The sequence below is a fragment of the Mesoplodon bidens genome, assembly GCF_964165515.1.
Source record: "Mesoplodon bidens genome assembly, chromosome: 4".
Taxonomy (NCBI): Eukaryota; Metazoa; Chordata; class Mammalia; order Artiodactyla; family Ziphiidae; genus Mesoplodon; species Mesoplodon bidens.
Window position 1 is genome coordinate 108,073,977 of NC_138160.1, and position 17,662 is coordinate 108,091,638.

The window sequence follows — 17,662 nt, forward strand, 5'->3', positions numbered from 1 at the left end:
GAAATAAATTTTTAATATCTTTTCACTTTTAGTGAATGACTCACATTTTTCTAAGATATTCAGCATTACTGTTTTTCCCACTGTTTCTAAAAGTACATCTGATTCTGAACAAATAAAGGCATTTTGGATTAAAAAAAAGATGAATACTTTCACCAAAAAATAACTAAATTTTAGCATCCCTTTGGAAGCAAAATGACAGACGAACTAATATCCAATATTTAACTTTATCTCAGGATTCTCAGTTCCTTAAAACACCTTGGAAAGTCCTTTTAAAACATAAGTCTTGGGCTTCCCTGGTGGCGCAGTGGTTGAGAGTCCGCCTGCCGGTGCAGGGGACACGGGTTCATGCCCCGGTCCGGGAAGATCCCACATGCCGCAGAGCAACTAGGCCCGTGAGCCACAACTACTGAGCCTGTGTGTCTGGAGCCTGTGCTCCGCAATGGGAGAGGCCACAACAGTGAGAGGCCCGCATACCGGAAAAAAAAAAAAAAAAAAAGAAGTCTTGCACTTATAACCAGATGCCAGGTACGGTCTCTTTGTCCCTTAATATTTTTTGTTTGTTTGTTTTAGAAGATGTTGGGGGTAGGAGTTTATTAATTAATTTATTTATTTTTGCTGTGTTGGGTCTTCGTTTCTGTGCAAGGGCTTTCTCTAGTTGTGGCAAGCGGGGGCCACTCTTCATCGTGGTGCGCGGGCCTCTCACTATCGCGGCCTCTCTTGTTGCGGAGCACAGGCTCCAGACGCGCAGGCTCAGTAGTTGTGGCTCACGGGCCTAGTTGCTCCGCGGCATGTGGGATCCTCCCAGACCAGGGCTCGAACCCGTGTGCCCTGCATTAGCAGGCAGATTCTCAACCACTGCGCCACCAGGGAAGCCCCGTGCCTTAATATTTAAGATGTTTTTTTGCATCCCTACAGAACAATGTCCTCTCAAAGATTGTGCTTCACATTCCCTGACTCTAGCATTTTCATGGTTTCTGCTGGCTCTGAGCTCCTGCTTTGCTCAGTTAATTAAATTTAGGAATCATATTGTATTTCACTTGTGTTGTCCTGCTTATACCTTAGTGAAAGTCAGGACTTTTATTTAATTTCTTCCCTAACAGACAACTCACATAGTATTAGTTTGCATTAAATATTTTAGGAAAAAAATTGGAAATTAGAGTTAAATATTCTTTTTATTTTTTTATTTTTTATTTTTTTCAACTTTTATAAAAACTTTATTAACCATATAAATGAGATTAACTGGAGGTTTCTTTAGACCCAATATCTAAAACCTTAGACAAAAACTCACTAATCCATATTATAACTGCTAACATCCCTCTTCCAATCAAGTGTGGTCATGGGAGTTGAGAGACATAAAACAACACAACACCAAAATGAACTTAATGATTAGACATAAAATAAGCCAGTAATTAGAATAAGAATGGCTACCATGGAGAAAATCCAGAATATGTCTACTCTAACATAATATTAATTGTAGTTAACTATCAGATTCACCCATTTTTAAAGAAAAATTCTATTTGTATACCCACCAGCATTACCCACATCCTATATTTACTTTCCACTGTGGACTGACATACTAACATTAAATTACATTTAGACTCAGAAATGTTTATCACCTATCAACTTTTTCTTTTTTTTTCACACACACACTGTATTTTATTTTTACAAGCGGTAAATAGACTGGCACCAAGCATTGTAAATGGATGAACACAACAAAAGCAACAATGATTGCAATTACCAAACACGAAACACACTCATACTATGTCATAATATTGACATTCAGTCCAGTAACCCTGCACTGTAACAGCTCCTTTACTTTGCAGTGAAAATTGATTTGTATATTTTTGGCCTCTGAGTCCTTGTGGGATTTTTTTTTTATTCAAACAGAAAGTCACAAAAATTATAATCATCCTCATCAGTTCACTCAGTCCCATGTAATTAATTTTTTTTATCTTGATCTTTTTTTTTTTTTGCTGTACGCGGGCCTCTCACTGCTGTGGCCTCTCCCGTTGCGGAGCACAGGCTCCGGACACACAGGCTCCGCGGCCATGGCTCGCGGGCCCAGCCGCTGCGCGGCATGTGGGATCTTCCGGGATAGGGGCACGAACCCGTGTCCCCTGCATCGGCAGGCGGACTCTCAACCACTGCGCCACCAGGGAAGCCCTTTATCTTGATCTTTTGTTAGCACTTTTATGAGTTCATCAGTTTTCCATTAGAGTTCTGAAAATGCTTATTCATTCAGTTCAGCAGTATAGTCAGTTACCAGAAACCTGTACTTGTCAGTCTTTTCCATGATTTCCTTGAAGATGAAACCCTTTTATAGGAACAACCAACTTTTAAAAATAAGATGATTTCAATGACTTTCATTAATAAGCACTTTCCTTTAACTTAATCACACAAGGATAGTACCAGTTATTTCATTACTTAGCTTGTTCAGTCAAAAATTCTATAGACCAATATGTCTTCAATAAATCTGCTAATTTCTTCACCATCTCCTTCTGAAATCCTTCCCTATAGTATTCATTTAAGGAGGAGTAATAGTGGAAAAGTCACTTTGTTTTCAAGGACTTTTTGAAAGCCTGTTTTTGTACCAGCCATATCTCCCCACCTCTTTTTGATCAGTGAGATGTAAGATAAGATTAATAAGCATTATAAATAATTAGTGCTTACACTGCCTTTCACCAGCCATTACTGAGATGACCTTCCTTTCATAAATTGTTATGAACCAACTACATAGTGAACATCTGCACATTCCTCTAAAATGCACTGAAGTATAATCCACAGTGTGGGTTATTTTATAAGACGGGCTAAGGAAATGGAACAGAATATTAAAGCTGGAAGGGCTGACAGAAACAACTCAAGTGAGTCTTTTATAAATTAAAAGAAAAATGAAGTCATAGAGAGGTAAGACGATTTTCTGAATTCCACACAGGCTGCTACTTAGATGCAAGGCTAATACCCCAATTTTTATCTTTCCACACCTACCTAGTTAGTGCTGATTTTTCCACCCAGAACACCAGCTGCTCAGTAGTTCATAACTTTACTCATAGGGTTGTTTTACCAAGGATCTGGGTGACTTAAATTTCTATTGAAGAAGTAAATGCTAATTACACTCTTGAAATGATAAGTGTCAACTATTCCCACTCTTATTACTGCTATTTGGTCTATACGGTCCATCCCTAGAAACAAACTCTGTGATTAGAAAAATTTCTGTCCTACCAACTTAATTTGTTTTGGGATGGGCTGTGTGATTAGGTTTGGGTAGGCCCAGGACATAAGAGATCAAAACCCAGGAGTGATTCTGGTCTGTAGACTGCAAAGGTCCTATATGCACTTCCTGCCACAGCAGGAAGTGTAGTGAACACAAGCTGACCTGGGTCTACAAATGCTTCCAGCGAGAGATGTAGCAACTGTCTGGGAGAAAGTGCCTGGTGTCTTTCGGACAAACAATAAGGAAGAAGGAGCAGTGGCTGCAGATGAGGTGTGACAGTGAGCAGATTGCCAGCTAATTAGCACAATTGATCACTTCTGCGATCTTGGCTCAAGAAGGAAGCCTTCATTAGGATGTGGCCAGGTGATATCTTCTGTCTGGGGTCTGTGGGTCCCAGAAAAGGAAGATTATCACAAGGAGAGGTGGTCTGCTGCAAAAACCACTGCTAGCCTGTAAACCAATCCATTTCTGTGAATGCACCCCTCTCAGACAGTGTGATTGTTTCCTTAGCACTGGCTCTGTATGTAAACATGTCATGGTTTGAGCACAAAACCACTGCTTCTGGCCCACTTTGAATGCATTTTCCAGAAATGATGGATATGTAGTGATATTTTATCTATACTCCTGCCTGGATCTGATTTGTGAGATGTTTTTAGAGGTTACTGTGGCTTTGTAATTGAAACTTTTTTCTCTGGGAAGTTAACTGTCCTTTTCACAGCCATTGTGGTTGCCTAGCAATGGGAGACAGCAGAGCAGTAACAGGGATTCTAAACCTCTAAGGAATGGGGATAGTCAATGTCTGTCCCACGGACAGGGTACCTCAGTGGGCCTGATTTGAGATGGGAGACTGTTATAGCAGGACATCTGTGGCCCCAAGGTATGAAACTCCAAAGAGAAGCAGGTGAGTTCCTAGCTCCTCCTGTTCCAAAGGAATTCATGGGAATTTATAGATAAAGTAGCCTTCACTCTGTGCTTCAAAGAAAACCTTTCCTTCATGTCTGAGGAAAACAACAGACAGACTTTTTCTCCTTTCCTGGAGAATGATCCCTTTCTTTGAACACTGATGTCTTCCCAGATCATAGGGCAGGGTTTGACATGCAGTAGGTGTTCAATAAATATTTGTTGAATGAATAAAATGTCCCTCACTTGCTCGTCTCAAAATCACATACTCACCCCAACCATTATACTGGTGTGGAAAGGGGGAACTGAGCCAGCCCTTTTTCAGAACCACTGGAATGAAATGTCAAGAAGAAGCTAGGTCATTCCAACCATCCCCAAACAAAAACCTAAACCAACTCTGGCCACAAATATGGAAGTACAGTTCACCTTTATAATCGATCTATATAGTTAATCACTAGGAAATTTGCATGCTGACAAAATATTCCTTTACCCTTAAAATGTGGAAATACCTTATATTTAGAATTTTCTTTTAAACCTTGAATGAGAGATGACCTTGCCTTTTCTATAGAAAGAGCTGTATCCTAGGAAATGGTGTCCTTGTGATATGTACACATGTAACCGTAGTTCTTCTTTGTTAAGATCTAAAATGTAATTTTATTACATGAAATGTGTGGGCCTGTTTTTATTTATTTTTAACCTTGTGTCTATGGTCCATAGATGATGTGGGAAATTCACAAATTCCTCCAAATTTTATGAGAAATGTTTCTATGTGCAAAGGAGCCTGTGACCCTCAAAAGAGTAATAATCTTTCCGAAGGAGGAAGTTTTTGGTGAACATAATGTTACCAAATAGAGGAAAAACGGCCTGTGATTAACAACTTTGAAATGAATAGCACAGTGTACCACCAGCAGGGAAGCCAAGTGGAAAGCAGGACTTTGCTCTCACTGTAAATTATCATTGGTGTTTCTGTTCTCCTGGCATATGGAGCTGAGTGTTCTGTGCAAGCATAGAGCAGGGCTTTGATGAAGGAGACAGTGGAAGACCATGAAACCTTGGTTCACCTTTAGGAAGGTTCGATTCAGCCCCTTCAGTTCTAAGCAGGAACAAACTGGTCCCAAGTATCTGTTTGCCTACCCTACTTTCTCTCCACTCCTCTTCTCATGCCCTTGAGACGGACCTTCTCCATAGTTTATATAAACCAGATGGGAACTTGAGCCTATGTTGTCTAAGCCAGGGAGGGTTAGACCTTGGATGCAATTAACCTAGGGAACAAAACAAAGCACTTTCCCAGGAAATCCTCTCCTAGAAAAACTGGGTTCTCAATAGAACCAAACCAATTTTATTAAAATATTTATTCACATGGACTGGTGACTGATTACAACTCGAACATAAAAAAAAAGGGTAAAAAGTTGGGAGAACAGATATAAAGATATTTCACTTAAAGGAAGGAAATATTTATGTTCTCGTTGAATACTGAAAAAAAAAGCAACTATAAGGCTTATATGTCATATTATTACCCTCTGCCAAAAGAAATTTAAAGATTTGTTTCAGCTTTTCTATGAACCCTGAAGAAAACACTGCAATAAAAACGTTTCATAAATACATTTGTTAATTCTAATTTGTTTTCTCTCAAGGCTAATAGGCTTTCTAAAGCTTTTGTTCCCTTAATTATGGTACAACATGACTTATACTGTGTATGCTGAGTTACTATGGTTACTCTGAGGCCATGACTTATGACCTTTAAATATTATTGTCAGGCAGCCAAAGCTCCTTCACTTTTAAACTAGTAGTTTTGTTGCAGGCATTATTAAAAGAAGGTAGCTACAAACAGTACTTTTTTCTTGTCTATTTGTGGCACATCTGAATATGCACATGTATCGTACTCAATTTTTTTTTGCTTGGCTTCATTCAGTGACCAAATATTAATTTCTTGACAAGGTACAGTCCTTGTTTTCTGGGAGGTGTCACTGAGAAATGCAAAAAACATAGGTAGACAAATAATTGTACACATCATGAAATGTAATAAGAACTATAAAAGACAGACATCCAAAAACTGCTTGTGGACACAGAGGCAAGCAATAGTTCTGACTAGTAGGACCAAAGAGGCTTCAGGGGAGTCAGTTTTTGAGTCCTGGTGTGAAGAATGGGTAAGATTTGAACAGAGATGACAGCATGAACATTCTAGTCAGAGGGAACACCTAAGAAAAGGATAAACACATTCCCTGGAACTAGCGGGTAGTACATTTAGTGAAAATACCAGTTTTGTGAGTTACATTGATAGAAGACAAAATCAGTTAGAAGGTAAAAGGGCCCACTTATTAGGGTTGTTGTCTTGTTCAAAGCATTTGTTGTTTTGCCCAGCAACTGTAATGATCAAAAGTGTGTTTTCCATTTCATGATAAAGAGGTACTGTCAAGTAGAAGGCACCAAAGTACCAGGTTTTGCTGATTTAGGTATGATGCAAGAAAAGCAATTACATCTCTCAAAACCCAGTGTGTCCTTCCACTAAGTGGGAATTTAATTAATTTTGTTGAAGAGTCACTGATTACTTTGTGAACATTTTAAATGGTTTCAAGTTTTTTCAAGTAAGAGACATGTACAGAAATATGAGAATAAAATAATACACTCCTCAGGGAGAGAGTAGAATAGAAAATAATAAAAGTACCCCAGTGTCGTAAAGTAAGGCTTATTGGTTGGTAACAGTAGAATGAGACTTACTAAGATTGGAGGTTTATTAAGTCATTCATTCCACAAATATTTACTGACCAGTCTAGCCCTCTTCAAGATGCTAAGGATAGGGTAACAAAAAAACAGCAGAAAAAAATTCCCTATCTTCAAGGAATTTATATTTTCTGTTGGGAGGCAACATAATAAATATAATAAACAAGTAAATTATATGTTAGAAGGTGGTAAGTACTGCAGAGAAAAATCAAGCAAGGTGATTTAAAAGTATATACGAGTGAGGAATTCAATTTTAAATGAAGCGCATGTGGTGGGCATGCCTGAGAAAGGGATATTTGAGCAAAGAAAAGAAGGAAGTGGGAAAGAGCCAGGCGGACAAGTGTGGATGAAGTGTTCCAGGCAGAGGTGATGGAAGCACAGTGAGGACGCCAGTGTGACTCCAGTGTTTGGGAAGGGAAGAAGGGTATAGAATGGAGTCCTACAGTTGGTGGGAAGGCTGAATGGCAGAGAAATCTGTAGGACCTTGTAGGTCCTTATATGGGCTTTGGACTTTATTCTGAGTGAAATGGAATCCTTTATTGGATTTTTTAGGAGAGGAGTGAAATAATTTTTCTATTTATTTATATTAATTAATTAATTAATTTTTGGCTGTGTTGGGTCCTTGTTGCTGCACGCGGGCTTTCTCTAGTTGCAGCGAGCAGGGGCTACTCTTCATTGCGGGGCATGGGCTCTAGTCACACGGGCTTCAGTAGTTGTGACTTGCAAGCTCTAAATTGCAGGCTCTAGATCACAGGCTCAGTAGCTGTGGCGCACGGGCTTAGCTGCTCCGTGGCATGTGGGAATCTTCCTGGACCAGGGCCTGAACCTGTGTCCCCTGCATTGGCAGGAGGATTCTTAACCACTGCGCCACCAGGGAAGTCCCATCATTTTTCTTATGGATGAAGTATATTGAAAATAGAAGGTAGGAGGCAAAGATGCAACCAGAGAGAGCCATTTAGGAGGTTAATGCAACAGTCCAGGTAAGAGCTGGATGGTAGCTTGAAGCTTGAACCAGTTCGTTAAAAATGAAGGTGGTGAAAATCGGCTGGGTACTCGATATATTATGATAGCAGAGCCCAGAATTTCCTGTTGGATTGGATTTGGGTTCTGAGACAAAACGGAAGGTCAAGGTTTTAGCCTGAGCAACAGGAAGGATGATGTCATCATCAACCGAGATGGGGAAGACTGCAAGTAGAGCAGATTTGGAGTAGAAATCAGGAGTTAGGTTTTAGAAATGTTGAAAGTGAGATGTCCATTAGACATCCTGGTGGAGATGTCAGGAAGGCAACTGAAAGAATGCATCTGGAATTCAAGGCAGAAGTCTGCCCTGGAAATATGTATTGGGGAGTGATCAGCATATTGATACTATTTAAATCCCTGAAGTTGGAGGAGTTCACCAAGGGAGTGAATGTGAGTAGAGAAGAGAGGAAGCCCTGGAGCATGCCAATGTTGAGAGTTCAGGAAGAGGAGAAAGAACCATCAAAGGAAACTGAGAAGGAGCAGCAAGTGGGATGGGAAGGAAGCCTGGGACCTTAGGATGTCCTGGGAGCCAAGTGAAGAAAGCATTTCAAGGAGGGACTGTTGAATCATGTCAAAAGTTTTAAGTAAGATGAGCTGTGACACATGACCACTGGATACAGTAATGTGAAGCTCACTAGTGAATTCAATAAGTGCAATTTCTGTGGAATGGTACTTGTGAGAGTCTGAATGGAGTGGCTTTAACAAAAAATAGGAAGAAGAATTAGAGACAATGAGAATATAGTTTTGCTTTAATGGGAGTCAGAGTAATCAAGCAGAAACTAAAGGGTTAAGAGGGCTCAAGATGCAATAAATAACACCATGTTTGTAAACTATTGGAAATGATCCAGGAGAGAAAGAGAAATTGATTGAGAAAAAGTATAGAAGATAAAGAATTCCCTAAGTCTGCTGTTTCATAGGATATTCTTTCCTGTCTCTCCTTTTTTTTTTTTTTTTTTAGTTGAAATAAGATATTTTGCAGGTTTTCAGAACAGATTGTACTGTTTGGACTGCTTACTCTCAAGAGGACCTTTAAAGGCTATTTTATCTTCTTCAAGTAAAGTTTACATTCCCTAGTTTTGATTTCCTTTAGAAATGTTTAGAAAATGACATTGGGAGGAAACGCTTTAGAAAATATATCTTCAATGTTACAGCATAAAGATCTATTTGATGTGGGGTGTGTATGTGTGTGTATGAGTGTGTGCACGTCTGAAATAAAATTTTGGAATTCTGAACCCTTACTTTATTTCAGCACCACATCTGGAAGTTCAGAGCCAAATACACAACAAAGGAACAAAATATCGGTAAGAAACAAAGTTTGCATGATTTCCTTTTTTTAAAAAGCATTACAGTTAGTAAAACTGTAACTTCTTTAATTAATGTTGATATTTTCCTAATATAGTTTCACTTTCACATTTTACTAGTAAACATTTAAAAAATAAAACATAGAATGTTCTTTTTCAAGTAGAAGGAGGTAAAGTGGCCAGAATGCCAACGAAGGGATGCTGCTGGGCAGGAGGGAAGTTGGTGTGGGGTGCCTGTCCCCATTTGTACTTGTGATCCCACACTGCTCTCTGTGGCCCTACACTACTGCAGACATCCTGGGTTACGTCAAAGTATTTGCCTGTATATGAGGAAATTCTGGAATTCAGACATGATATAGATTGGGTAACTCATCTTATTTGGTTTGTTTAGGCTTGGGTTTAAATCACAGTCTATTCCCGATATTCCCAGCTCATTCTCTTTCAAGTCATCCTGGGACAGCTGGGTCCTTTCTACAAAAGCCACTAGTCCCTCTCGAGGCCTCAGGTGACAACAGGGTAGGTTGGTGAGAAGTGTTGAAGCTGGATGATAGGTTCATGGAGGCTCATTATACTAGTTATCTACTTTTATGTAAGTTTGAGAATTTCCCTTTAAAAAGAAAAAATTAAGCTATCTATATGCCTTCGATTCAGTTTTAGTAAGTATCCCCTAGTCTCCACCCATAGACATTTCTGGAACAACTTTTTCAGCTTTAATGTAGAGGCAGTGTGGTATAGAAGAAAGACTGTAGGACTAGGAATGAGGCCCAAGTTTGCCACCTGCAAGCTGTGTGATGATACACAAGTCATTTAAACTCTCTGAGCCTTGTTCTTCCTTCATAGAATGAGGATGAGACTTTAATAGTCTACTTCAAATAAGATGTTTGGGATGTGAAAATGGTTGTGAACATATCTACAAGTGTATAGGTATATAGCTACTCGGAATTGATTCAGTTCAACCAGGCTCCCCTGTGGACCATGGGACCTCGCCTTTTGATTTCTCTATTTCTTTCTAGATTCAGCATTCTGCTTTTCTACTCTGATCCCACCCCCACATCACCAGCTAAGAACATTTGATCTAGTAAGGTGCATATTCAGAATCTCACTTCCACACAATTATTTTTGTTCAAGGTTAACATCTCTTTTCTAAGGGTTCATTTAATCTGGCCCCAGACAGACTGGACATATATCTCAGACAAACAATAATTTTCAGGAGGAGGGTTTTTGTTGAAGAAGTATAAATCAAAGGGAAACCAACTTAGATTAGTAGAATATAATTTTAATTAAAATTTTGTTTTCTAACTCTAGTGATAGTTTAATATTATATAACTTTTTTTTCAGTGAGTTTTTGTTTTATATAGTGGATCTACTTAGGATTCTGTTGGCCAAAGAAAGAGTGTCCTTCACTGGCACTATATGAAAACATGTTTTCTCTGGTTAGTTGGAACACTTGAGCTAGTAGTTAAATTGGAGTTTTGGGGCTTCCCTGGTGGCTCAGTGGTTGAGAGTCCGCCTGCCGATGCAGGGGACACGGGTGTGTGCCCCAGGTCCGGGAAGATCCCACATGCCGCGGAGCGGCTGGGCCCGTGAGCCATGGCCGCTGAGCCTGCTTGTCCGGAGCCTGTGCTCCGCAACGGGAGAGGCCACAACAGTGCGAGGCCCGCTACCGCTAAAAAAAAAAAAAAAAAAAAGAAAAATTGGAGTTTTGGAAAAGGGACACTTCAGCTCACCAGTCTCGGTTTACTGCCTTTCCTCTAACAATGCTAATCAATTAGTGCCCTAGAGGTAACCCTCTCCCTGGCTGCCTAAGACACTGAAAAGGACAAGGTGTCAATTACTACATTTAGGATTTCTGCCTAGGGCTCCCAATTAGCTTCCTGGAGTCCAGAATCTATCTCCATTCAATTTACATTTCACATAGGTGGGAGTCCTGGGGCTTGAAGTAACTTCTTCTGCTCTAGTTACTGAATTCTTACATTTCTAAAGGAATGCATTTAGCTCGAGGTAGAGGTTAGGATTAGGGCCCTGAAGGCCATAGGACAGTCATGATTAGTGCTGCCTTCTCACCCCACGACCCCTTTTAAGTCTTGAAACTGAAAGACTGGTCACTCAGCAGAACAGATTCTGCTCCATACCATGAGGAACCCAATTGCAGGTGGATCTCAGATGCCTCTTTTATTTTTATTTATTTATTTATTTATTTTTTTGCGGTACGCAGGCCTCTCACTGTTGTGGCCTCTCCTGTTGCGGAGCACATGCTCCAAACACGCAGGCTCAGCGGCCATGGCTCACGGGCCCAGCCGCGCCGTGGCATGTGGGATCTTCCCGGACCGGGGCACGAACCTGTGTCCCCTGCATCGGCAGGCGGACTCTCAACCACTGTGCCACCAGGGAAGCCCTCAGATGCCTCTTTTAAATAGCTGTGGTGAGTTCTGTCAGAGAAGATTGGGATGAAGGATAAAAAGCTCTTCAATTCTGTGAGGATATCGACCACCCAAGCAGAATGAAATACGCTCCGCCTTTGTGGCATCCAGTCTCTGAATAATACCTTAACGTTTCGACTCTCCCAGTAAACTGTGCATTCTTCGAGCCTTTATTCATGTCTATGTCCCTGAAAGTCCCTGATACCAAAATGGCATTTGAAATAGAACAAATGGACTAGGTGACTGAGAGATACTGTCCCTCTGAATCCTTATAGCAGCAGACGGCGGTGGTTTCTAAGAATCATCACTGTTTTATGGATACTTTTTCCTCCTCCTCTCCCTCCTTCCCTCTCTTCTGCTTCCTCCTCCTCCTCCATAAATATTATTATTACTATTATTGCTACATTAGAAATTAAGAAATTTAGAGTCAGGGAGATTGAGGGAGAGTCCAGCTGTTGAGTGATGAATGAGTCATGTGCTGACTACAGAGTAAGAACCTTATGGGATATAATCCAGTGAGAATTTACTTAGAGCCACTTTCCAGGTGCCAGGTTGTCCCTGTTTACCTGGACCTTATACCTTTGGAGGATTAGAATATTATTTGAACCGTTGCCTTTGCTCCATTTTAACATCCTCAGACAGTGAACAGCTAGTGCTTATAAATCATCTCATTTGAAACTGTTTAGGAAATAAAAGTTCTATCACAAGGAGGCATGACCTGAACTGGATACCTGGCTCAGGGTTTCTCCCCTTGAACTATTCCTGAGAACTGTGACAAATAGAAATGAATGATGTAAAAACACCAGATGATCTTTGGTTATGTGGAGTGGCACATCCAAAAATGAGAGTGTGGGTATGAATTCATTAATGCTAGAATATGTATGAAGTATTTCACTCATTGCAAAACTAGGCTTGTTATAAAACCTTATAAGCCATTTAGTGTTCAAGTTGTAATTCAGTGATGGCTTCATTAAAGAATTATTATTTTAAGTGCCAAAAATATTAAAGCACTTTAAAATTTTAATTTGTAAGGTCAAACTCATAGCACACTATATAGGAAGTCAGCTTTATAAAACAACCTTAAATTAGCTAAAAAATATTACATTTGATAAACTGGGAAAGGCAAGCAATGCCTTAAATTGTGTCAAATTATATAACTTATGTTCTTCTAGTACTTGGTATAATATAGTATTATTTTTTCAGGAAGCGTATATTTGGTCACATTTCTGATATTTCTAAATTTTAGCATTCTGAAATGGCTTTCAAAAGATTCTTCCCTCTGATGAGCAAACTTTCAAATCATTAGTGAATTACAGTTGTTAATATATCACTTGTGCTTTAAATGAACATTTTAAATGATTTAAAGGAGACGTCCCTATTTATCTTAAAGTGAGATCAATATAGAATTACATTTCTGTGTATATTTAAATATAAAGATTTGTTGCTGTTGTAAGAAATAGGTTATTTATTTTGCCATTCTAATAGGTAAGAAATATCTCAGAACTTTTTGTTTTGGATTTTGTTTCTTTTCTTTCTTTTCCTTTCTTCTTTCCTCCCTCTCTCCCTCTCTCCCTCCCTTCCATCCTTCCTTTTTCACTCCCCTCTCCTCTCCTTTCCTTAAGCATACGTGACAAATTTAAGGTGTACAACTTGATGGGTTTTGACATATGTGTACACACGTGAAACTGACATCACAGTCAGGATAATGAAACTTTCCATCACTCCCAGAAGTTTCTCACGCTCCTTTGTAATCCCTCACCCACTTCTTCCCACCTCATTTCCAAGGAAGCACAACCTGTTTCACGTCATTATATATATTATTTTGCATTTCCTTGAGCTTCATATAAACAAAGTCATACAGTATGTACCCCTTTTACTGATGTCTGTCACTCAGTAAAATTATATTGACATTCACCCATGTTTTAGTGTGTATAAATAATTCATTTTTATTGCTAAACAGTATCCTGCTGAACTGAATGTACCAGTTTGTTTATGCCTCCACACGCTGACATTTAGGTTATTTCCAGTTTTTGACTCTTTACAAATAAAGCTGCTATAAATATTCATGTACAAATCTTTGTATGGACATATGCTTTCTTTTCTCTTGGGTAAATACCTAAGAATGAAATGGCTGAATCACATGGTAGGTGTATTTTTAACTTTCTTAAAAACTGTCAAACTATTTTCCCAAGTCATAGTATCATTTTACATTCCCACCAGCAGTGTATGAAAGTTTTAGTTCATCCACATTCTCTCCAAGGTCAGCCTTTTAAATTTAGCCATTCTAATATGTGTGGTGGTATCTCATGGCAATTTCAATTTGCATTTCCTTAATAACTAATGGTGTTTGAGCACATTTTCATCTGTTTATTTGCCATCCTTATATCTCATTTGGTGAGGTATCTATTGAAAGGTTTTGTCCGTTTTTAAGTTGTACTGTTTGTTCCTTATCATTGGGTTTTGAGAGTTCATGTGTGTTTTGCAGGTATTTTCTCCAGTCTATGGTTAGTCTTTTCATTCGCTCAATAGTGTCTTTAGAAGAGCAAAAATTATTAATTCTGATGAAGTCTAATTTATCAAGTTGCACTGCCATGGATCATGCTTTTGCTATATGATCTAAGAAATCTTTGCCCAAGATCACAAATATTTTCTTTTTCCCTCCAGAAGTTTTATCGTTTTAGGTTTATACATTTAGATCTATGATTTACTTTGAGTTAATTTTGCCTGATGATGACTAACAGCTGAGTCTATCACCAGACATTTCCCTCTGATGAAGGCACTCCATTGCCCCAAAGTCATCCCCCTCCATGGGATCAACCTGCATCCAATAACTGGTTGATGCAGGGCTGCAAAACCTGGCCCCCTTCCTTTGAGGACAATTCTGAAGAGCCAGCCCAGCTCCAGAGCTCCCCTATGGAATAGGCTGAGGCTGCTGTTGCATTCCTGTTTCTTTCCTTCCTTTACAGGTGTTGCCCCCAAGAACCATTTCCAGTAAGACCTCTGTAGCCAGATCTCTCAGTCTGTGTCCCAGGGACTCTAACCCCATAGAATAACAAAATCAGAATAGGTCTAACTGAATGAATGAGGTTTTGGGAATGGAAATTCATAAGAAATGCAAAGCAGCCATTGTGCTGTCACTGAGGGCAAGACAAAAGACTCCCCTGGTGGCGCAGTGGTTGGAAGTCCACCTGCCAATGCAGGGGACATGGGTTCCAGCCCTGGTCCGGGAGGATCCCACATGTTGCGGAGCAGCTAGGCCCGTGTGCCACAGCTATTGAGACTGCGCTCTGGAGCCCGCGAGCCGCAGCTGCTGGGCCTGCGTGCCACAACTACTGAAGCCCGTGCGCCTAGGGCCCGTGCTCTGCAACAAGAGAAGACACTGCAGTGAGCGGCCCGCACACCGTGGTGAAGAGTGGCCCCCACTTGCCACAGCTGGAGGGAGCCCACGAGTAGCAGTGAGGACCCAATGCAACCAAAAAAATAAAAAATAGTTGTAACATTCATTTGTTCAATCTAAAATTTTTTTCCACAAAAGAACATGAATAGTATAGAAATTGAAACTTTACTTCTAGAGACATCTGCTAGTTATCTAGATAATATCTAACATTACAAACATTACTGTATCTGGGAAGGTAATGTTATCTCCCCAGATGTTGGGACTTGAGATGTTAGCTGGAGTTTCTACACATTGTTCAACCTCTCATATAACTACTTTCATATTGAGATCTTGTCATAAATGAGGGGCTGATCCAACATAATGCTTTCCTGCTCCCATCCCACTGTTGTCCCTATACAATCATCTCAAAGTTCACCTAGTTTAATAGTGTAAATTCTATAAGCAACAACTTCAACAGAGAGTTCAGGTCAAGCTGTACATAGAAAGGTAGTAGCGATGGAATCACTGGTGAGAAATATATTTTTTCCTTTGGCTACTATCAAGAAAGATCAAAACTTCATTAACATTTTGGAAGGTTATCCGTTGTAATTGGCTAATGGATTATCTTAATATTTTATTTTTCTGAGTAATTTATTTCTTCTTCACAATACCCATCCAAGATGGGAGGCAGAGGGACTCTATTCCTCATAGTTACTAATGATGTTAGTAATCAGTTACTTAGTCATAGTTACTAATAAACTATTTACTATGGTAAATAGTTACCAATGAGTTATTCTGGATGGAAGCTTCACCTGGGAGTGCACTTCTGCAATCCGGGGCAGGCAGCAGTGAGAGGAGGGGCCAATTGCACAGAGAGTGCTCAGCCCAGAAGTTACACACACCACTTTTCCTTCTTTTTCATTGGCCAAAGAAGTTGCATGGCCAAAAAGAACTTCAAAGGACTGGGCAAGTGAAATCGTACCATGTACCTAGTAGAATTTTCAGAAATGTATTGATGGACAAAGATTACAGCAATGTAAGATTAAGTATAAAAATGGAAAATAATTAAACCAAAGAAAGCAAAAGGTATAGATAGATACAAAATAAAAAGATTACCTCCAGAATTTCTCATTTTAATAATAAGTTCTAGTTAACTTGAGAACAGAGGCCATAGAAAAGATCTTAGCTGTTTAAAATAAGATTGGCCAAAGAACTAGAAAGTGTCCTTTAGAAGATGATCCTTCATAAGCAGTTAGACAAGATGACCTATTTTGCTTTTAATTCTTCTGATAGAGTAAATGTGTAAGAAACAAAGGTTCAGAGAAATGGAGCTTTCTCCAACTTTTGATTAGAGTTTACTTCTTCAAAAATTTCACTCTCTTCTTGAACAAAGTTATGCATTAATGCACAAAGATGAAAAGATAATTGAGTCTCTGGAAATTCTATATCTCATAAGAAAACGTACCACTATTCCAACCCATATAGGAAGAATTTATAAATATTCAAAGTAAGTATTAGAACATATTTATAGCATCTATTACAACATAATGTCCTTCGTATATTAAGGTCTCATATAAATCGATGAGGAAAAGATTAGCCCTTAAATCGAAAATGGACAAAGGACACAAATTACAATTTGTAAGAGGACATGCAAATATCCAATAAGATGTCCAAGCTTGCAAGTGTCCAATAAGATGTCCAAATAGAAAGCAAAGAAATAAAAAATTTTAAAACTTAGATATCATGTTTACCTGTAATTTTGACAGATATAAAAAGTATTGAAAACATCATTATTGGCAAGGGTGTAAGAAAAGTCTGATTCTCATGTACTGTGGTGGGAGGGTGAATTTGGGGGATGTAATCTTAAATATGTATCAAGTATATATTCTTTAAAATCCAGTACCCACTTTTTCCATTTATATTAATAAAAAACAAGTCCACAAAGATGCATAAATATGCTTATTACAGCGTTGTCCAATAGTATGGAAAATTGCATATACACATAGTAAAATTTATTGTGACCATTGAAAGTTATGGTAATTTTTAAAATTACAATTTGTGGAAAATGACATTCATTATTACTCAAATATAGTTACCTATGATATACTGTTAACTGAAAATGATCATAATTTAACCATATATAACCATGTATAGTATGAATCAATGCTTTATATGTTATGCATCTTCAGGTACACACACACAAGTCTAGAAGATTATACACCAAATATAGTGTCCTAGTCTGCTCAGGCTGCCATAACAAAATACCACAGACTGGGTGGCTTAAAAAACAGACATTGTTTGTTCACAGTTCTGGAGGTGGGAAAGTCAGAGATCAGGTGCTAGCATGATTGGGTCCTGGGTTGCAGATGGTTGTCTTGCTGCTATATCCTCACATGGGTGAAAGGGTGAAGGAAGGAAGGGAGGGAGGAAGGGAGGGGGAGGGAGAGAAGGTGACACAAGGAGAGAGCTCTCTGGTTTCTCCTTATAAGGTCATTAATCTCATCATAAGGACACCACCCTGCTGACTTCATCTAAATCTAATGACCTCCCAGAGGCTCCATCTCCTAATACTATCACATGGGGAGTTAGAGATTCAACGTATGAATTTGAGGGCACCTGGAACACACACATTCAGTCCATAGTGACATGTGGCAATCTCTGGGTGGTAGGATTCTGGATGATTTTCGCTTCCATTTTTATACCTTTTATATTG

The 17,662-nt window shown here is 39.2% G+C and overlaps 1 protein-coding gene across 1 annotated transcript in view; it reads left to right on the plus strand.

Moving 5' to 3' along the window:
- Window positions 1-4,026: 4,026 nt before the first annotated feature.
- Window positions 4,027-17,662, plus strand: part of CCDC192 (coiled-coil domain containing 192) — a gene marked incomplete at its 3' end in the record, with an annotated part of 209,699 nt that continues 196,063 nt past the window's right edge. The window contains 4 exon segments of the mRNA XM_081230460.1: window positions 4,027-4,112; window positions 9,102-9,153; window positions 10,167-10,170; window positions 10,173-10,213. Of these exon segments, the coding sequence (XP_081086586.1) occupies window positions 4,051-4,112; window positions 9,102-9,153; window positions 10,167-10,170; window positions 10,173-10,213 (159 nt within the window). The 5' untranslated portion in view covers window positions 4,027-4,050.